Consider the following 22,453-nt stretch of genomic DNA (forward strand, 5'->3'; position numbering starts at 1 on the left):
GTCATCTGAGTACAATGTGTGTGTCATCATGTTTAACATTTACATCATTTTTAATGTATTCTTATCTTTCCATGTCATCTGAGTACAATTTGTGTGTCATCATGTTTAACATTTACATCATTTTTAATATATTCTTATCTTTCCATTTACCTTTACATTTCCATTGCCTTTTAATTCAGCTCCTCCCCTATAATTCTGTTTTCTTTCCCAATTTATTCAGATTTCTCTTTGTTCTCGCCTATATTCACTTTCTATCCAGTGATAAAAAAACATCCCCCTCCGATTCTTCCTTCTCTTTAATTGCCAACGTTAATCTGATCATTTCTGCACAGTCTAATAATTTTTTAATTCCCTCTCCCTCCGAGGGAATTTTTTTTCCATTTTCCAATTTTGTGCAAATACAATTCTAGCTGCAGTTGTTACATGAATAATCAAATATATATTTTCTATACTATATTTCTCTGGTAAAATACCCAACAAAAACAGTTCCGGCTTTCAATCAATATGCTGCTGTATCATCCTTTCCAACCACATATGAATTTTTGCCCAATGTTTTTATTCCCTCTGAACATGTCCACCACATATGACAATACAATCTCGGCATCTGGTGACCCTGCCTTAATTTTTATTGAAGGATCTCTGTTTTTTCTCAGGAAGAAATTTTTGTTGGAGATTAATAGCTCTGACTAAACCGAAGCTAGCTCAAATCAAACTAGTTTGATACTGGATTCCATTAAAAAGAGACGATCCACTGAGGTTCCCCATTGGGGATAGTTAGCCTTTTCCCTGCAAATTGTTTGCCCTTAGCCAGAATATTTTTAGAGGTGCTTTTATCTATGTCAGCTTGTGCGTTGGAAATTATCCTTTGTGATTATACATCTTGCCGAATAATTATATCACTGTGTTGGGCTGGAAGGATGCATCTTTTCCTGTTAGCCAGCTGTAAGGTTGGCCAAAAGTATCATGTCTAACTTGAGGGGGATTTAGGGAAAAAACAACAACCAATATTAGATTTCTGGATTAGCTATAACAATTACTCGCAACTCGTTCAATGAATATTTACGACCTCGATGAAGACTCAGTTTAATCAACAATACCACAGCTGTCTCAGTGGTGCATTAGATTCGACCTCAGTTGGATTGCCGAGTGGATAGTGCTGTTTTTCACACAACACAGTCTCTCGTCAACTGCATATACAAGGGCCATTGCACAGTTGTGCAGAATTGCACAGAAAGCGGGGTTTTGCCCTGATGATGTTTGCTATTGGATTAAAGAAATGTCTGCAAGAAAACAGCCAACCTCAGGGAGCAATAAGGACCCCACAAGAGATCAACACTCCCACCCGCACTGATAGGCCAAACCACTTGTATGTAAACAGTGAGCGAACCCCACTCTTTTCTAGCACTGATGATGTTACCTAGCTGGGCAATGAAATGCCTGCAAGAAAACAACCAAGCTCAGAGAGCGCCGAGGACCCCACAGTTGTTCTTCTCTTCCTCCTCCTCCTCCCTGCAAACCCCACTCCCTTCTAGTGTCATGAGTCTTGAGCCAAGTTTCAAAAGAAAATTGATTCATGAGTCATGAGTCTGGAGCCAAATTTCAAAAGAAAACTAGTCATTTATTAGTCATCTAGTCATTTTTGCAAAACCTTATTGCAGTCAGATCTGAGCCTCATTTGAATTATAGCTGAACTTTAACCCTCTTCCTCCCCTCCCCTCAGTCTGTGTCATAAATCACATTCCCCAATGAGGTGCACCCCTCCCAAGTCTGCTGCAGTAATCTGAGATCCGACTCTAGCCGAAGGTATGCGTGGAATGCACTCCCCCGCCCTTCCTTCACCATGGCAACTTTATGAGTTGACATTTAGCACTGAGGATGTTACCCTGTTGGGTCATGAAACGTCTACAAGAAACCACCAGGTTCAGAGAGCACCAAGAACCCTGCAATTATCTTCCTCCTCCATCTCCATCATCATCTCTGGCACTGATGATGTTAGCCAGTTGGGTTATGAAACACCTGCAAGAAACCTGCCAAGCTCAGAGAGCACTAAGTATCCCATAGAACAGGTTGAAAAAATAATAATTTTGGAAGTCTAGATTAGGGATAATTCACCATGGAGAAAGTCTATCATTGTGGTCAGTAAGAGTTGACAATGACTTGAAGGAGAGGTGGTGCATGGAGTCAGGTGCCTCCTTCGGATAAGTTTGTGTTAGTAAGAACTCCTGGGGAACTTGGTGGGTTGTGCTTTGGTAAAAAATGGAGTTGTCTATGGTGATTTCATGAAATAACATGAAATGCTACCCAGGTCTGACCCCATGTCGTGTTTTTACCATACCTCATTCTGACTCCCAGTGGAAGATGCTTGAGCTGGTGGAAGGAGGCCCTTTGCTAGCAGATATAACTATCCTTGTGCCTAATGATCTTTATGGGGTCACCCCTTACTTGGATGACTTAGGAAAGGAATACTTTATTTGTTTGCTCCTTGGTTTATGATATTTGCATCCCACCTTTATTCTTTGTACAAATAACTCAAGGTGGCAAAGTTATCTAACATATCTTCCTCCTCTTATTTCCTTGCGGCAATAAACCTGTGAGGTGGGTTAGGCAGAGAGAAAAAGACTGGCCCAAAGTCACCCAGCTGGCTTTCATGCCTAAGGCGGGACTGGAACTCACCCTCTCCTGGTGATTGGCCCGAAGTCATCCAGCTAGCTTTCATGCCTAAGGTGGGACTAGAACTCACCCTCTCCTGGTGATTGGCCCGAAGTCATCCAGCTAGCTTTCATGCCTAAGGTGGGACTAGAACTCACCGTCTCCTGGTGATAGGCCCAAAGTCACCCAATTGGCTTTCATGCCTAAGGCAGGACTAGAACTCACCCTCTCCTGGTGATTGGCCCGAAGTCATCCAGCTAGCTTTCATGCCTAAGGTGGGACTAGAACTCACCGTCTCCTGGTGATTGGCCCAAAGTCACCCAATTGGCTTTCATGCCTAAGGCAGGACTGGAACTCACCGTCTCCTGGTGATTGGCCTGAACTCACCCAGCTAGCTTTCATGCCTAAGGCTGGACTAGAACTCACAGTCTCCTGGTGATTGGCCCAAAGTCACCCAGTTGACTTTCATGCCTGAGGCGGCACTAGAACTCCCACTTTGTAGCCTGGTGCCTTAACTGCTAGAGGAATCCCTGGGCCTCTAATGTAATAGAATCAAATGTAAGTTGTGCTGTTCACCTTCCATTTTCTATTACCCAGGTGCTGGTGAGCGAGGACTCCGACAGTGACGGCATCGTAGCTCACTTCCCGGCCCACGAGAAGCCCATTTGCTGCATGGCTTTCAACCCCAGCGGTAAGCATTTTTTTTTTGGCGGTGCATTATGGATTATTTCAATCAGGCTGAAAGTTTTATTTGTTTGCCCCCTGAAATCGTGGTTGAAAACGGTATATTGGCACCTGAACAACCTTATTTTGTCTTGGATATTTTGCTTTCTGTCTTTCTTTGATTCTGAAATAGACAACCCTTATTTCTTATCTCATCTGCTCTGACCATCCGCTACAACTTCGACCATTCTGACACCCCCCCCCCAAAAAGAGCATCCTTTGCACATCCTTTTAACTGCAGATAGTCCTCCATTTACAACCATAAACTGAGCCCCAAATGTCCACTGCTAAGAAAGAGGTTAAGTGAGTTTTGCCCCATTTTATGACCTTTCTTGCCGCAGTTGTTAAGTGAATCACTGCAGTTGTTAAGTTTAGTAACACAGTTGTCCCGCGGGTGCTTTTTTCAACAGGCAACTGGAGTACCCGCTTAGTCTGGGAAGGCACACATTTTTTCATGTTCCTATTAATATGTAAAGGGTGGCTCAGTGGCTAAGATGCTGAGCTTGTCGATCAGAAAGGTTGGCAGTTTAGTGGTTCAACTCCCTAGCGCCGCGTAAGGGAGTGAGCTCCCGTGACTTTTCCCAGCTTCTGCCAACCTAGCAGTTCCAAAGCAGGTTAAAAAATGCAAGTAGCAAAAGAGGAACCACCTTTGGTGGGAAGGGAACAGCGTTCCGTACACCTTCATGGTTTAGTCATGGTGGCCACATGACCACGGAGACATCATCGGACAGCGCTGGCTTTTTGGCTTTGAAACAGAGATGAGCACCGCCCCCTAGAGTCAGGAACGACTAGCACATATGTACGAGGGGAACCTTTACCTTATTAATATGTAAGTCCATATACAGAAGGTATGTTGTTGAAAGCTGATATATTGGGAACCACCTGATCTGTCTGATGAGTTAAGCGTTTGGGTAAACTTGAGTCTTGACCAAGGCTATTAAGCAAGAGAAAGGGAAGGGTCCTTCTGATGGCACCCACTTTCTATAACCACATTTAGAGAGCTGCAGCATTAAATTTACTTCGGGTCAAGATGTCACCGCCAATAAATGTAGGAAATGGGCATTAATGTATTTGAAAAGTAAGATAATTGATGGTTCTTCCTCTCTGTCATTTCCCATTGGAAGAACAATGCCTCTGCCTCCCTTGAAAAAATTTACTTGATTTCTTGAGGTTTGCATCAATATTCTCCTAAATTTAATACCACTTATCCTTTTCCACTTAAGGCTTAACCTGGACATGTAACTCAGATGCCTTTTTACTCCAATTTTTCCCAGCTGGGAGTGACTGGAAACCATCTGAAAGTGGTCTTTGAAGCCTCAATGACAGTCATTTTGCCTCTTCCCTTCCCTTCCCTCCCCTCCCCTCTTTTCTATTTTCTATTCTTAATACTATTCTATTTTCCCTTCCCTTCCATTGTCAATAGATTCTCTTCTCTTCCTTTCCATTGTCAATAGATTCCCTTCCCTTTCCTTGTCAATAGATTCTCTTCTCTTCTCTTCTCTTCTCTTCTCTTCTCTTCTCTTCTCTTCTCTTCTCTTCTCTTCTCTTCTCTTCTCTTCTCTTCTCTTCTCTTCTCTTCTCTTCTCTTCTCTTCTCTTCCCTTCCATTCCATTCCATTCCATTCCATTCCATTCCATCGTCAATAGATTCCCCTCTCCTCTCTGCTCCCCTTCCTTCCCTCCCCTCCCCTTCCGTTTACTTTCTTTCCTCTTTTATTCCTTTTCTTTCATTCCCTTCTCCTTCCTTTCCTCTTTCCTTTCCCCCCTCTCTTTTCTATATTCCCTTCCTTCCCTCCCCTTCCCTTCTCCGAGGTGGCGCAGTGGTTAGGGTGCAGTACTGCAGGCCACTTCAGCTGACTGTTATCTGCAGTTCAGCGGTTCTAATCTCACCGGCTCAAGGTTGACTCAGCCTTCCATCCTTCCGAGATGGGTGAAATGAGGACCCGGACTGTGGGGGCGATATGCTGACTCTGTAAACCGCTTAGAGAGGGCTGAAAGCCCTATGAAGCGGTATATAAGTCTAACTGCTATTGCTATTGCTATTCTCAGCTGGATGAGGCTTGTGCATAAGCAGTCTCCATCCTTAAATGGAATGGCTAACTTCTGGTCCTTGATTTATGACCACAATTCACCCCTAGACTTTTGTTGCTAAGCAAAACATTTGTTAAGTGTGTTTTGCCCCATTTTACAACCTTTCTTGCCACAGTTGTTAAGTGAATGATTGCAGGTGTTAAGTTAGTAACCCGGCAGTTAAGTGAATCTTGGCTTGGGGAAATGAACCCAGCAGAACACAGAACAATCTCCATGAATGTATTAATTCAAACGATTTTAACCTGCTGTTTCCTGTAGAGGTCACGCTCACAATGATCGTAAAGAACTTAATTGCTACGAAATTCAATCAGTCAATTTTACTTACGTCCAAAAGGCCCAAAAGTTAAAATTATCTATCATGTTAAAATAAAAAAAAGCAAATAAGATAGTATAATAAAGTCAATTATTTTCACAAGAGCCTATAAAATTGGTTAGGTAAAGCATTTAGCCAAGATCATTCCGTGCTTTGGGGTGATCAGAACCCAATTCTCTTGAGGCTGAGGTTCTCACTACTCCTAGTAGGCTGCTAATACTAGCTTAGACCACCTAGTGAGTCTAAAGGTGCTTTAGATCATGATGTGCCAGAAGCCCATCTCAAAGTTCCCAGGAACCTCCTCCTGTTCAAAGTTTGGCAAGAAATAATTTAAACCAAGACCTCCCCCTTATTTAAAACGGCCCAAACAGTTTACAAACATTGAGGATGCGACGGTGACCTCAATAAAAACACATCTGACCTGCCAATGTAAATCCGCAAGCGTTCGCCAGAGGCAGAGGCGCCTCGGACCGCAGATTGGGAGGTTGTCACAGACAGAAGGAATCTACCCCATTTGGGGGGCCGGGGGGGGGGGTAGCGGCCTGGGTGGGAGAAAAGGCTGATTTAGGTGTTTATGAACTGGCCTCCAAGCCATTAATGTTCTACATACGATGGTCTGCCTGGAATCCTGTGTATCTGTGTGTGTGTGTGTGTGTGTGTTTGTGTGCATGTGTATAATCTTGATAACAAGAAAGAATGGCTATCCAGTAGAATCAAATGTTCCATCTCAAACCAGGCTAGACTAAACGGGTGACTGGAGTAGAACTGGTCCAGACTGCAGGAACTCGATAGGTGGCCTTTTGGTGGTGTTGAACATACATACATTATTGAAGACTTTTTAAAGGCGGGAACCGAACAAGCTGAAGATCTGGCTGGTCCCATCTGTTCCATCAGGCGTGTGGCTGAAGGAGTTGTTGGCTTAGGTGTGGTTTGCCACGTGTGGAGATCTAGCAATCCTTCACCGTTCTGCTACTTTCCCAAGTAGGCTTTGCCATCCCAAGAAGAATGACCCAGTTAAGGCTTGCTCTAAAAGTGCTACTCAATCAATGTTGGCCTTTTCATATTTCCTCCGAAGAGGAGGCTATGTCGCATCAAGAGAATTCCATTTCCCTGTTTAAAAAAAACTCAGTTTCTCCTTGTATGGTGTGTTTGATGACAGGGACAAGCCTCCACCCCCAGTTAATATAGGCCACCACCCCCACCCCCACCCAAATCTGAGGTACGTGTGGATTCTGGAAGTACCAATAGATTAGAATATTTGCAGCTCAGGGTTGAACTGTGGAGTCTTTGGTGTTCTCTGAGCTCGGTTGGGCTTTTTCTTTGTAGATACTGTATTTTTTGAAAGTAACATCATCAATGCTAGAAGAGAAGGGTGAGTGTAGGGTGAGGATAGAATCAAGATTACTTGAAGTGTTAATACCACTTGGAATACGGCATTCAGTTTTGGTCGCCACGATATAGAAAAGATGCTGAGACTCTAGAAAGAGTGCAGAGAAAAGCAAGAAAGAGGATTAGGGGACTGGAGGCTAAAACATATGAAGAACGGTTGCAGGAACTGGGTACGTCTAGTTTAATGAAAAGAAGGACTAAGGAAGACATGATAGCAGTCCTCCAATATCTCAGGGCCTGCCACAACGAAGAGGGAGTCGGTCCTATTATGAAGTTCCTGAGGGCAGGACAAGAAGCAGTGGATGGAAACTAATCAAGGAGAGAAGCAACCTAGAATTAAGAAGAAATTTGCTGACAGCGAGAACAATTACTCAGTGCAACAACTTGCCTCCAGAAGTTGTGAATCTTCCAACACTGGAAGTTTTTAAGAAGAGATTGGATAACCATTTATCTGTAGTGGTGTCGGGTTTCCTGCCTAAGTATGGGGTTGGACTAGACGACCTCCAAGTTCCCTTATACCTCTGTTATTCTATTCTAAATAGAAGGAGGTGAGGAGGAGGAGGAGGAGGACTGTGGGGTCCTTGGTGGTCTTTGAGTTTGGTGGGGTTTTTTTGCAAATGTTTCTAGGTAACTAGATGTTACCTAGTTTGGCATCATCAGTGCTAGAAGAGAGGGAGGAGGAGGAGCTGAGGAGGAGGAGAAGGAGCAGGATTCTGGGGTCCTTGGTGTTCTCTGAGCTTGGTTGTTTCCTTGCAGATGTTTCATTGCCAAATTAGGTAAATGAAACTAGATACTGTGCACCCATGCTGCTTGGGGAATTCTGGGACTTGAAGTCCACACACTTTCAGGGGGCTGACGTTGAGAAACATTGGCCTAGATCAGTGATGGCGAACCTTTTATCCACCGAGTGCCCAAACTCTGTGCACACGCATGGCCAAACTGAAAGGTGCACACCTCCGTACAAACACACACATACGCACATGCGCAGAGGAGACCCAAAGACCACGGCCTCCCAATACCAGCAGGGCTGCAAGAGGTAACATCTTTTTCTTCTGCGAGCTTCTGTTTCGTCGTTTGCAGGGAAAGAGAAGCTCACGAAAGAAACCGCCACGGAGATCTGAGCTGGGGTGACGGCGTGTGCGCCAGCAGAGAGGGCTCTGCATGCCAGATCTGGCACGTGTGCCATAGGTTTCACCATCACGGGCCTAGATGGAGCTGGACATTAGTTAGTTAGCGTGAGGGTTTCATGGTGGGAAGTGTCATAGATTCCCCAGCAGAGTCTCTTCTCAAACCGCGACAGGAATAGACAAACTGTACATTAGAACCAGGGGTGGGTTGCTCCCTGTTCGGCCCGGATCGGGAGAACCAGTAGAGGCAGCGGGGGAGGCTCCACCCACCCGCCTGGACGCTTCTGCGCATGCACGAGCGAACCGGTAGGAGGAAAAAATAGAAACCCACCACTGATTAGATGCAGTGTTTCTCAACCTTGGCGACTTTAAGTCCTGTGGACTTCAACTCCCAGAATGCCCCATCCAGCACAGCTGGGGAATTCTGGGAGTTGAAGGACTTAAAGTCACCAAGGTTGAGAAACACTGGGTTAGAACCTCCAAAAGTTTGTCCTTTTACTGGGATTTGTCCCCTATGAATGAACGAGTCCCTCTCTGGGGGAGCTGGGCAGGTCCAAAATATATTTTAAAAAATGATGGAATAAATAAAACCAAATTCATTTTGACTCGTGAAGCCATTTCAACATAGAGTATTAGCCTTAGCCTACCTTTTTGCCAATGTTCTGGAAACTCCAGCCTTTTACCATCCTGACTGCTTGAATCTGGTAGGATCTATTTTTACCCAGGAATGTGGCATGTACAGTGGGGCAAAAAAGTATTTAGTCAGCCACCAATTGTGCAAGTTCTCCCACTTAAAAAGATGAGAGAGGCCTGTAATTGATATCATAGGTAGACCTCAACTATGAGAGACAAAATGAGAAAACAAATCCAGACAATCACATTGTCTGATTTGGAAAGAATTTTTTTGCAAATTATGGTGGAAAATAAGTATTTGGTCACCTACAAACAAGCAAGATTTCTGGCTCTCACAGACCTGGTGGCGCAGTGGTTAAATGCAGCACTGCAGGCTACTGCTAGATCAGCAGTTCAGCGGTTCAAATCCCACCGGCTCAGGGTTGACTCAGCCTTCCATCCTTCCGAGGTGGGTAAAATGAGGACCCAGATTGTTGGGGGCAATATGCTGACTCTCTGTAAACCGCTTAGAGAGGGCTGAAAGCCCTATGAAGCGGTATATAAGTCTACTGCTATATTCTTTAAGAGGCTCCTCTGTCCTCCACTCATTACCTGTATTAATGGCACCTATTTGAACTTGTTAGCAGTATAAAAGACACCTGTCCACAATCTCAAACAATCACACACCAAACTCACTATGGTGAACACCAAAGAGCTGTCGAAGGACACCAGAAACAAAATTTAGACTTGCACCAGGCTGGAAAGACTGAATCTGCAATAGGCAAGCGCTTGGTGTGAAGAAATCAACTGTGGGAGCAATAATTAGAAAATGGAAGACATACAAGACCACTGATAATCTCCCTCGATCTGGGGCTCCAAGCAAAATCTCATCCCGTGGGGTCAAAATGATCACAAGAATGGTGAGCAAAAATCCCAGAACCCCCCGGGGGACCTAGTGAATGATCTGCAGAGAGCTGGGACCAACGTAACAAAGGCTACCATCAGTAACACACTACACTGCCAGGGACTGAGATCCTGCAGTGCCAGATGTGTCCCCCTGCTTAAGCCAGTACATGTCTGGGCCCGTCTGAAGTTTGCTACAGAGCATTTGGATGATCAGCATTTGTCACCTCGAGGCTGGATTATTGTAACACGCTCTACATGGGGCTACCCTTGAAAAGCGTTCGGAGACTGCAGTTAGTTCAGAATGCGGCAGCGTGGGCGATATTGGATGTGCCGAGGTACACCCACGTTACACCTATCCTCCGTGAGCTGGATTGGCTACCAATTGGTCTCCGGACTCAATTCAAGGTGTTGGTTATTTAAAGCCCTACATGGCTTAGGGCCAGGATACCTTCGAGACCGCCTGCTGACACATACCTCCCAGCGGCCAGTAAGATCCCACAGATTGGGCCTCCTTCAGGTGCCGTCGGCCAAACAATGTCGGATGGCGGGCCCTCGGAGGAGAGCCTTCTCGGTGGCTGCTCTGACTCTTTGGAACCAGCTCCCCCCGGAAATCCAGACCATACCCACTCTCATGGCCTTCAGGAAAGCCGTAAAAACTTGGCTATTCCGGCAGGCCTGGGGCTGTTGACCTCACTGTTGGGGTCCGGCTCCAACTAGAATGAATGTATGAGGGGTGTCTCTTGTTTTAAATTGTTTTGTCGTTGTTTCTTGTAAGCCGCCCGGAGTCCTTTGGGGTTGGGCAGCATATAAAAACTCCAAATAAATAAATAAATAAATAAAATCCAGAAGAGGATTGGGAGAATGTCATTTGGTCAGATGAAACCAAAGTAGAACTGTTTGGTAGAAACACAACTCATCGTGTTTGGAGGAGAGAGAATGCTGAGTTGCATCCAAAGAACACCATACCTATTGTGAAGCACGGGGGTGGCAACATCATGCTTTGGGGCTGTTTCTCTGCAAAGGGACCAGGACGACTGATCCGTGTACAGGAAAGAATGAATGGAGCCATGTATTGTGAGATTTTGAGTGCAAACCTGCTTCCATCAGCAAGGGCATTGAAGATGAAACGTGGCTGGGTCTTACAGCAGGACAATGATCCCAAACACACCGCCCGGGCAATGAAGGAGTGGCTTCGTAAGAAGCATTTCAAGGTCCTGGAGTGGCCTAGCCAGTCTCCACATCTCAACCCCATAGAAAATCTTTGGAGGGAGTTGAAAGTCCGTGTTGCCCAGGGACAGCCCCAAAACATCACTGCTCTAGAGGAGATCTGCATGGAGGAATGGGCCAACATACCAGCAACAGTGTGTGCCAACCTTGTGAAGACTTACAGAAAACGTTTGACCTCTGTCATTGCCAACAAAGGATATATAACAAAATATTGAGATAAACTTTTGATATTGACCAAATACTTATTTTCCACCATAATTTGCAAAAAAATTCTTTCCAAATCAGACAGTGTGATTGTCTGGATTTGTTTTCTCATTTTGTCTCTCATAGTTGAGGTCTACCTATGATGTCAATTACAGGCCTCTCTCTTTTTTTGGGAGAACTTGCACAATTGGTGGCTGACTAAATCCTTTTTTCCCCACTGTATGAAGTGGTGACTTTTGATGCCTGTTTATATAATGTCATTAGCACTTAGCCGTCAACAATTATACAGGCTCTAAATACTATTTTCATAGATTGTATAATAGCGCTCTCCAAAGCAACGGGGGCTGCTTGTTAAAAAGGTTTTTCAGTGACTTTTGGGAAGTCCATAAATAAGACATACCTTATTATGCCTGATTACCGTATTTTTCAGAGTATAAGACGCGCCCAGGTTTTGAAGAGGTAAATTTAAAAAAAAAAGTTTTTGCACTCTGCAGACCACCCAAACCGGTGGTGGGTTCCAGATACCATCGCAACCGGTACCCTGCGTCAGGGCTGGGCGTCCACCTTGGGCACTCATGCTGCGCATGCTTGCACATGCCACCGCCCTGCGACACCCCAGTTGCTCGGCAGAGGTCACACAGGCGTCGTACGCTGTGCGGGTGCGCATAATTGGCCTGTTTCCCTCAAAAAGCAGTAAGGAATGTGGGTAGACGGGCAGGTGGGCTTAACGAGCCACTATTCTGGTACGGTGGCCGCTGGTCCCAGTGGCCACTGGTACGCCAGTATCGGGCCGTACCTCCCAAAACCCACCACTGACCCAAACCCTCTGCACACCTTACTTTTTGTGAAAAATGGGGCATGCAGAGAGTTTGAGAGGCCTGCAAAGTGCTCCTGGGGGCTGGGGGGGCAAAAATGAGCAAAAAAATGACCCGGTTTTTGCCCTCCCTCGCCCCCAGGAGCACTCTACAAGCCTCCCAAACCCTCTGCACGTCCATTTTTGCAAAGGGGGCAGGGTTTCGGGAGGCCAGAAATGATGTATTCAGTGTATAAGATGCACACTCTTTTTCGGGGGGAAAAGGTGCGTCTTATACTCCGAAAAATATGGTACTTGTTTGTTTGTTTATAAAATAGGCTCAGGGCAGCTAACAATCGGAAACATTATCAGGTCAGAAATTAGAATAACTTTACTGTCACTTCAAATGTATACTAATCGACATACATTAAAATGAAATCTTGTCGCATACACCTCTCAAAGACTCACCGCCTCCAATACACACTATATAAACATGACCAAATAAATAAATAAATACAAAATTGTACAAATACCCACATATATTATATGACACAGAGAAACATCCCCGTCTAGTTCAGATGTATACATGTACATGGCGAGAAAGACGAATCTTGCCAGTTTACCAGACAACCGGTTTAGGGAACAAAGTTTATTACAGCAGGGGTGTCAAACTCAAATTTCATTGAGGGTCACATCAGGGTTGTGTTTGACCTGGTTGGGGGGGGGCGTGGCCAGCTCGATGTCACTTGTGTTGGGGGCACCTGGGGTGGCCCAAGCGCTCTGCCAGAGAAAACGGGCTCCTGAGCTCTGTTTTTGGCTGCGACGGCCTCCTGTTTCCAGGGCAGCCCCATGGGCCAGATCTAAGCACTCTGTGGGCCAGACTTTCAGTTTGGGCATGCGCATGCACACAGTTTGGGCACTTTGTGGATAAAAGGTTTGCCATCACTGGTATAGGGTCTCTTTCTTGAGCAGTGGGTTGGACTAGAAGACCTCCGAGGTCCCTTCCAACTCTGTTGTTCTGTTATTCTTGGCACACAGGGTGCGGTGTCTGGCTCCAGTGCCAAATTAAAGTCTGTTGTTGTGAGCCAGCCAGCCCAACAGCTGCCTGGAGTCTGTTTTCCAATTTCCCACTGCCTGCCTTGTTTGGTTCACATTTAATTCACATTCAGCTGTGACTCCGAGGTCAGAATTAAAACAAACATTTTAATGGCAGCATTTATAACACTGGCAACTCTTGGCTCAGCACCATGAACTGGACCAGGGGATTGTATGGATAGGGCAGAACCATCAGGCATTGCAAACGATTGTTGCTGAATCTCTTTGCCTCTGTTTCCTCTCACACTGCCTGCATCATCTGTAAATCACACAGCTGATTTAAAAAGGAAAACTCACCATGTGGACTTTGGGGTGATGTTAGCAGAACTGGTTCCAGTTTTTGAAAGGGGCCATAGATGGAGGAGAATAAAGGGGGATGTGGACATGAAAAAGCATACATATTGCCATGGCTTGCTTTGGGATATTTTAATGTATTTTATTTATTTATATCCTACCTTTGTTGTTATTATTTTTTACACATAATTGGAAACGGCATATCCAACATCCCTTCCTCCTCCGCTTTTCCCTACAAATACCACTACCTTGTGAGGTGAGTTGGGCTGGTTCAAAGCACCCAGCTGTCTTTCATGGCTAAGGCAGAACTAGAACTCACCATCTCCGGGTGATTGGCCCAAAGTCACCCAGCTGGCTTTCATGCCTCGGGCGGATCTAGAACTCACCATCTCCAAGTGATTGGCCCAAAGACACCTAGCTGATTTTCATGGCTAAGGCGGAACTAGAACTCACCATCTCTGGGTGATTGGCCCAAAGTCACCTAGCTGGCTTTCATGGCTAATGAGGAACTGGAACTCACCATCTCCGGGTGATTGGTCCAAAGTCACCCAGCTGGCTTTCATGCCTACAGCGGATCTAGAACTCACCATCTCCAGGTGATTGGGCCAAAGTCACCTAGTTGGCTTTCATGGCTAATGAGGAACTAGAACTCACCATCTCCGGGTGATTGGCCCAAAGTCACCTAGCTGGCTTTCATGGCTAATGAGGAACTAGAACTCACCATCTCCGGGTGATTGGTCCAAAGTCACCCAGCTGGCTTTCATGCCTACGGCGGATCTAGAACTCACCATCTCCAGGTGATTGGCCCAAAGTCACCTAGTTGGCTTTCATGGCTAATGAGGAACTAGAACTCACCATCTCTGGGTGATTGGCCCAAAGTCACCCAGCTGGCTTTCACGGCTAAGACAAATCTAGAACTCACCATTTCCAGGTGATTGGCCCAAAATCACCTAGCTGGCTTTCACGGCTAAAGCGGAACTAGAATTCATCATCTCCTGATGAATGGCTCTAAAGTCACCCAGGTGACTTTCAAGACTAGGACAGAACTAGAGTTTACAGCCTGACGTTGAATGTCGGATGAAAAACCTGGGTGTCCGTGCACTTTTGTTTCCACTTCCGTGTCAGCATATCCATCTTCTCAAAGTCTCCTCCACTGGGTGTGTTTTCCCATCTGCTCCCGTTCCATCTGGAGATAAAATCGAATCCTCTGATAAGGATCGCCCCACTGCCTTTGCAAATTAGTCAGCCAGGGAAAAGAACCGGAGGGGGATGAATGTGGGGATGGTGCAATTGAGCTTCCCGTCGCTATCTTCCGTGTGCCATCATTTCCTCCCCCAAGTTCCTTGTCCAGTGGTTACATTGGCCATTTTTCAATCCATTCATTATGATGCCAAGAGCTCATTGCTTCTCACAGGAGCTGCGTGTGCCTTGGGAGCTGTGGTGCGTCGAAGGGAAATGTGGATAATGCCTGCAAATTAACTTTTTCTGCACGATAGGCAGTCCTCGTATGACCATAACGGATCCCCAAATTTATGTTGCTCAGCCAGACAGCTGTGAAGTGAGTTTTGCCCCGTTTTACAACCTTTCTTGCCACACTGGCTAAGTGAATTGCTTCACTTGTTGAGTTAGTAACACAATGGTTAATGAATCCTCATGTCGCTTGTCAGAAGGTCACAAAAAGGGACCACATGAGCTCGGGACACTGCAGCCGTCACAAATCCATGCCAGTTGCTAAGCTTCTGAAATCTGATCACGTCACCACCAGGATGTTGCAACCGTCGGAAGAGTGAAACACGGTCATCAGTCACTTCTTTCAGCGCCGTTGTAACTTCGAATGGACGCTAAATGAATGGCTGTAAGTTGAGGAACACCCGTTACTCAAGGCTTGTGGCTAAGGCAGGGGAAGCAGACCTGGGGTGACTCCAAAGGCTGAATTGAACTGAATTGAAATTGAACCGAATTTGCTCGCTTTTCTCTGAGCAAAACTGCCCCTTTTGTCGTAAAACCCGGAAGGAGCCTGTTTAATTTCATGTCCGAATGAGGAATTTAGAACTCTTAAAAAAGGCTTTTGGCAGGCCTGTGTTTGAATCCCGAGAAGCCGTTTTGTACAATCTAGATTTCAATAGATTTGTAGGCGCAAGTGACTGAAATTAGAAAAAAAAAAATGGGGGAGTTTGCTTTGTAGCTTTGCAGTGAAAATCCCAATTATGGTTGGCTGTTAAAAGGTACGTGCCTGTTTTCCATGAGGACTGGGCACTTGCGGCCTAAGGCAGGTGACCGAGAAAAGGCTCCATTTCAAACAAGAAGCGTTTATAAGTCACCGATTGTATACCTGAAGATTTTAAGGTTGCAGGACTGTCAGGCAGAACAATAGGCATCGCTGAGGAATTGTTGGTTTGTCGGTTTGTATCCCACCTGTATCAAAGTGGCAAACGAGAAACAGAGAGAGAGAGAGAGAAAGAGAGAGGGGGAGAAAGAGAGAGAGAGAAAGAGAGGGAGAGAGAGAGGGAGAGAGAGAGGGGAGAGAAAGAGAAAGAGAAAAGGGAGAGAGAGAAAAAGAGAGAGAAAGAGGGACAGAGAGAGGGAGAGAGAGAGGGAGAGAAAGAGAGGGAGAGAGAGAGAGAGAGAGAGAGAGAGAGAGAGCTGCGTTTGTGGCAGAGCGTTGGAGATCCAGCTTGGCAGGGAAGGAAGGTACATAGAACATAGAATGATAGAGTTGGAAGGGACCTTGGAGGTCTAGTCCAACACCCACCCACCCCCAGTCAAGCGGGAGACTTCATACCATGCAGGACAGTGATGAATTTCCTCTTTTTTTTTTTACTATCAGTTCTGTGAGCGTGGCTTGGTGGGCGTGGCAGGGAAAGGGTACTGCAAAATCTCCATTCCCACCCCACTCTGAGGCCATCCGGAGGTGGCATTTGCCGGTTCTCCGAACTACTCAAAATTTCTGCTCTTGGTTCTCCAGAACCTGTCAGAACCTGCTGAATTTCACCCATGGTCCTGGATAAATGGCTGTCCAGCCTCTTCTTAAAAGTCTCCAGTGATGGGGCACTCACAACCTCTGGAGTGAAGCCGTTCCACCAATTAATTGTCCTCACTGCCAGGAAATTTCTCCTTAATTCCAGGTTGCTTCTCCCCTTGATTAGTTTCCTGTTCAGCCTTCAGTTGCTTTTTGGAGAATAAGTTGACCACCTCTTCTTGATGGCAGCCCTTCAAATATTGGAATGCTTCTATCATGTCTCCCCCTAAGTATTTTTTTTCTCTAGACTGGTCAAACCCAAATCCCGCCATCATTCTTCATATGTCTTTGTCTCCGGACCTTTAAACCTCTTACTTGCTCTTCTCCGCACTTTTTCCATTTTTTAAAAAAGTTTTTTTATTGAACCCGAATTAAAACATTGGACACAGTATAACTGTCCTAGCAAAATCTATGCCATACATGCTAAGAAACAAAGTTATACATTGTAACCGCCCTGCTTTTTAACATTTGATCTGTTCCATATTTACAAATATAGAAATATTGTATTTCCAACCATAATGCTTTGTGTTTATCTCATATACTTTCACTATTATAGTTTCATACATAATTCTAGTCTCCATTCTATGAATCTTAGCCATTGCTTATTTTGAGTCTTTCCTTTTTTTGTTCCAACCATCGATAAACTTTATCCCAGATCTTGTCATATTTTGATTCGTCTTTATTCTTCAATTCCCACCTCAATTTATCCATTTCAGCACAAGTCAGAATTTTCCTAATTATTTCCCCTTCCTGTGTAGCTTTCCTGTTTTTCCAATTTTGGGTAAAGACCATTCTTGCTGCCGTAATAATATGCATTGTTAAGTAAATTACCCCCGTGTTATATTTATTATTTATAATTCCCCAAAGAAATAGTTCCGGTGTGAATTCTATTTCCTCTTCGTTTATCACTATCAGCCACTTTTGGATTTTCTGCCAATATTCTTTTGATTTTTGGCATGACCACCACCACTTTTTCCAAAGTCTCAACGGGTTTTTTTGTAATGTGGTGACCAAAACTGGACGCAGGATTCCCGGTGTGGCCTTACTAAGGCTTTAAAAAGCGGTACTAATACTTCACGTGATTTTTCTCCTTGGTAGGTCTGCAGAGCTGGAACACATGATGTGGTTTGCATTGCAAGTGGAATATACTCATTTAATTTTCTGGCAATTCTGACGTGTTGCATGGCCTTGCAAGCGAGGGTTAAAAATGTCAGCTCGGTACCCAAAGCAAAATTTTCCACCCTGAGCTGATCGTGAAAGGATCCAGGCTTTTTTGGCAGAGCCCACAAACTTACTGAAATTTTCATTTTTGATTTACTTCTACGTCAATGGGATTGACTTAGCTGCAGTCTTTCTGGAAGGGAGCAATGTTCACATTTCTCTCAATATCTGGATGGTTTTACAGATTACAGATTAACAGAGTTGGAAGGGGCCTTGTAGGTCATCTAGTCCAGCCCCCGCCCAAGCAGGAGACCCTACACCATTTCTGACTGGTGGCTGTCCATCTCTTCTTGAAAGCCTCCAATGATGAAGCTCCCACAGCTTCCGAAGGCAACTTCTGTTCCACTGGTTTATTGATCCCACTGTCAGAAAATGTATCCTTATTTCCAGGTTGAATCTTGTTCAGCTTCCATCCATTATTCCTTGTCTGGCCTTCGGGTGCTTTGGAAAATAGCTTGGCCACCTCCTCTCTGTTGCAGCCCCTCAAATATTGGAAGACTGCTCTCCTGTCTCCCCTGGTCCTTCACTTCACTAGACTAGCCAGGCCCAGTTCCTGCAACCTTTCTTCGTATGTTTTAGCCTCCAGTCCCCTAATCATCCTGGTTGCTCTTCTCTGCACGCTTTCTAGAGTCTCGACATCTTTTTTATAATACTGGATGCAGGACTCTAGGTGTGGCCTTACTAAGGCTTTATAGAGTGGTGTTAGTACCTCCCTTGATCTTGATTGTATCCCTCTGTTAATGCAATTTAGGATTGCATTGGCTTTTTCGGCTGCCGCTGGACACGGCTGGCTCATATTTAACTGGTTGTCCAGTAAGACTCCCAAGATCCCTCTCCCAGTCACTGCTATTAAGCCTGGTTTCACCCAGTTTATATAGCAGTAATAGCAATAGCAGTTAGACTTATATACCGCTTCATAGGGCTTTCAGCCCTCTCTAAGCGGTTTACAGAGTCAGCATATCGCCCCCAACAACAATCCGGGTCCTCATTTTACCCACCTCGGAAGGATGGAAGGCTGAGTCAACCCTGAGCCGGTGAGATTTGAACTGCCGAAGTGCAGAACAGCTGTCAGCTGAAGTAGCCTGCAGTGCTGCATTTAACCACTGCGCCACCTCGGGTCTATGTGTACTTTTGGGTGTTCCTTGCCTAAGTGTAAGACTTTACTTTTCTCTACATTGAATTTCATTTTATTAGATTGAGCCCGGTTTTCAAGTTTGTCAAGCTCCACCTGGATCTTAAGCCTATCATCTAGGGTGTTGGCTATTCCTGCCAGCTTAGTATCATCCCTGCCTGAAAAAAAAAACAACTTTTCCATCATTATCCTAGCTGTTGCAGGCCGGTGGTTAAATGCCAATTTGAAGCCAGTCACGACTAACCGCTCTCCCTGAACTCTGGGTGAATTTGACAGTATAACGGAGAGAGGCTCCTTGTAAATTCTTTGTGCTTGCATTGTAGAACTGCAGCTGGAGTAGACTGATTACTACTTCCAGTGGCAGAAGCAATATTTCAGCTTTCAATTTTTAATGCCAAAGCTTAACCCGGAGCTATAAATGTTACGATGTGAGTTAAACATTAGTACAGCAGGAGATAAACATAAGTTCTTGTTTGCCACTAGCATTTCTTTCATAGTTTCTTTCGCTCAGCCGCACTGGTGTGAATAGAATCCACTCTCTGTGTTCCTCCCCCCCCCCCCCCCCCGCTTTTCTGGAAAAATAATAACCTTTTTATTCTTTCCAATCAGTGGAATGTTGGAAAGGATTATTGTAAAAGGGTTTGCGATACAGTCGGTCAGCAGAGTGTAGACGCTAATAAAATTCTCGTGTCTCTTTGTTTGTAATCTTCAGTTGGACGAAAGCACAACTTGTTTTCGAACCAATGAACCTCAAATGGACTAATTTACAGAATGTGCCCACAAAATCCAGGACTCCCGTGACTCCCGTGGGATTGAAATTTGACAAAAGTTGTGGCTGCTTCAGTCACATGGTGAACCTTTTCAATGTTGCCTGCCAATTTCCTACTAGGAAAGTCAATGGGGAAGTCGGGGAAGTCGGGAGTCGCTCCTGTTCTCACTGATTCTTTTTGCCCCCTCATTGTTATTCTGTTTCTCCGGGGGAGGGCCTTCTCTGTTGCTGCCCCGGCCCTATGGAACGATCTCCCCGTAGAGATCCGGACCCTCACTACTCTTCCGGCCTTCCGTAAAGCCACTAAGACCTGGCTGTTCCGGCAGGCCTGGGGCTGTTGATCAGCATCCAGCCCATTTTAAGTGTATGTATGCTGCATAGTTTTTAAAATGATTTACTTCTATTTTTAAATTTTAATTCCCTTGTTTCTGTAAGCCGCCCAGAGTCCTCTGGGAGTGGGCGGCATACAAATACCAATAAATTGACAAATTGAATTGAAATTTAGGTAAGGAAATGCAGAATATTTGAAACAACCACCCCACTAGTCATGGGTTTATTTATTTGATTTTTATCCCACCTTTAGCTACATACTCCTTCCTCCTCCTATTTTCCCCACAACAACCTTGTTGGGGTGGCGTGGACTGAGACAGAGTGACTTGCCCAAGGTCATCTAGCCAGCCTTCATGCTTAAGAAGTACTGGAACTTACCATGTGCTGATGATCGGCCCAAAGTCACCTAACCGGCTTTAATATCTAAGGCAGGACTATAACTCACTGACTGGTCCAAAGTCACCAAAGCATTTGGGGAGTGTCCTTTGCTTCTACATCCCAGGTGCAGAAGCCAATACCCCCATTGTCAAAAGGTTGATCATAGCAGAGGTTGAGAGATGTATACAGTAGATGACCCTATCGAAGAGCCGAGGTGGCACAGTGGTTAGGGTGCAGTACTCCAGGCCACTTCAGCTGACTGTTATCTGCAGTTCAGCGGTTCTAATCTCACCGGCTCAAGGTTGACTCAGCCTTCCATCCTTCCGAGGTGGGTGAAATGAGGACCCAGACTGTGGGGGCGATATGCTGACTCTGTAAACCGCTTGGAGAGGGCTGAAAGCCCTATGAAGCGGTATATAAGTCTAACTGCTATTGCTATTGCTACTACCTAACAGGCACAAAATTATCAGGTCCATGCATGAAAATCCAATTAAATGGATGTATTGCTAGCGATGCCTCCGCAAAGGAATCTTGTCAAGGAAGGGTCAGCATTATTTCAGTGCTAGGTAAGGATCGATGGAATACAAGGGAGGTTGGACTGGGTTTATTTGTGGCTACGTAGGGATTCTAAGCTGATTCTCCTTTTCACACTGCCCGAGGTTCTGCCACTCCTTCCCCCAATAGTACCATTAACGCAGAGCACATATCGTTATATAGCAATAGCACTTAGACTTATACGCCACTTCATAGTGTTCTACAGCCCTCTCTAAGCAGTTTGCAGAGTCAGCAAATTGCCCCCAACAATCTGGGTCCTCATTTGACCCGCCTCGGAAGGATGGAAGGCCGAGTCAACCTTCAATTCAAGATTCAATTTGCCAAACTGCTGGCCGCCGGTGATCAGCAGTAGCAGCCTGCAGCACTGCACTCTAACCACTGCGCCATCGCGGCTCATATTTGCAAGGTGCTGGAGTTATTCTGTCATATCCTCAGGTAACAGCGGAACCTGATGGATGTATTGCTAGTCATGCCTCTCTGCAAAGGAATCTTGTCAAGGAAGGGTTGATGATGAGACCCAGTTAAGCCAGTGATGGGGAACCTTTTTCGCCTCGGGTGCCAAAATCATGCACTCACCTGCTCACATGCCCACCCCCATAATTTAATGTCCCCCATGCCATAACCCCTGTGCATGCACTCCTGACCACCACCACCCCACACTGACCCGCACATGGCTTTTTTAGAGCCTCGGGAGGGCGAAAACGGCCCGTTTTCCGACTTCCAGTGGGCCTGGTCGGTCCATTTTTTGCTCTCCCCAGGCTCCAGAGGTTTTTTAGGAGCCTGGGGAAGGTGAAAAACAGCCCAACACATAAACTGGAAGTCCGTTCCGGAACTTCCCGTTTGTGCGTTGGGTGTTTTTTTGCCCTCTGGAGGCTGAAAATCTCCAGAGGGTGAAAAACAGCTGAAAATCAAGCCCTAAAATCAGCTAGCCAGCGCACGCATGCGTGCTGGAGCTGACAGGGCAATGCCTCGCGTGCCCTCAGAAATGGCTCCGCGTGCCACCTGTGGGTCCCATGCCATAGGTTCGTCATCCGACTAGAAACTGGAAGGCTGTGAGTTCTAGTCCTGCCTTCAGCCCAAAGCCAGCTGGACATCAAGCATGGGAAATGAGGCTTCCAGGCAGTTCAGATGAATGCACAGGTAGTTCTCAACTTACAACAGTTCATTTAGTGACGGTTCAAAGTTACAACGGTACAGAAAAAGGTGACCATTTTTCACCTTTGTGACCGTTGCAGCACCCCCGTGGTCACATGATTGACATTCGAATGCTTGACAAGCGGTTCACATTTATGACCGTTGCAGTGTCCCAGGATCCTTTTTTGCGACCTTCTGACCAGCAAAGTCAATGGGGAAACTAGATTCAATTAACAATGGGGTTACTAACTTAACAACTGCAGCGAATCACTTAACAAATGTGGCGAGAAAAGGCGTAAAATGGGGTAAAACTCACTTAGCACATATCTCACATAACAAAGTACATTTGGGGCTCAATTGCGGTCGTGATTTGAGGACTACCTGTGTAAGCTTATTGCAGGCTTAAGCTCCCTACAAGAATCTGAACTACTAATGGTCAAAGCGAATTGGCGGTCGATAAGAATCCATGGAATTCAAGGTGGGCTGGATTTAG

At 45.5% G+C, this 22,453-nt stretch overlaps 1 protein-coding gene across 7 annotated transcripts in view; it reads left to right on the plus strand.

Annotated features, from left to right (window-relative positions):
• The window catches only part of BCAS3 (BCAS3 microtubule associated cell migration factor), a 686,211-nt gene that overhangs the window by 151,569 nt on the left and 512,189 nt on the right, over positions 1-22,453 (plus strand). For all 7 annotated transcript variants that reach the window (XR_015696858.1, XM_087717092.1, XM_087717090.1 and 4 more), the window contains exon 13: positions 3,247-3,340. Coding sequence is in view for 6 of the 7 variants with exons in the window: in XM_087717092.1 (XP_087573218.1) it covers positions 3,247-3,340 (94 nt within the window). In the remaining variant the exon portion in view is untranslated. The remainder of the gene's footprint in view (positions 1-3,246; positions 3,341-22,453) is intronic.

This window comes from Thamnophis sirtalis, unplaced genomic scaffold (genome assembly GCF_051295495.1).
Source record: "Thamnophis sirtalis isolate CommonGarterSnake01/CBP01778 unplaced genomic scaffold, rThaSir2_p1.2 scaffold_6, whole genome shotgun sequence".
In the NCBI taxonomy this organism is placed as follows: domain Eukaryota; kingdom Metazoa; phylum Chordata; class Lepidosauria; order Squamata; family Natricidae; genus Thamnophis; species Thamnophis sirtalis.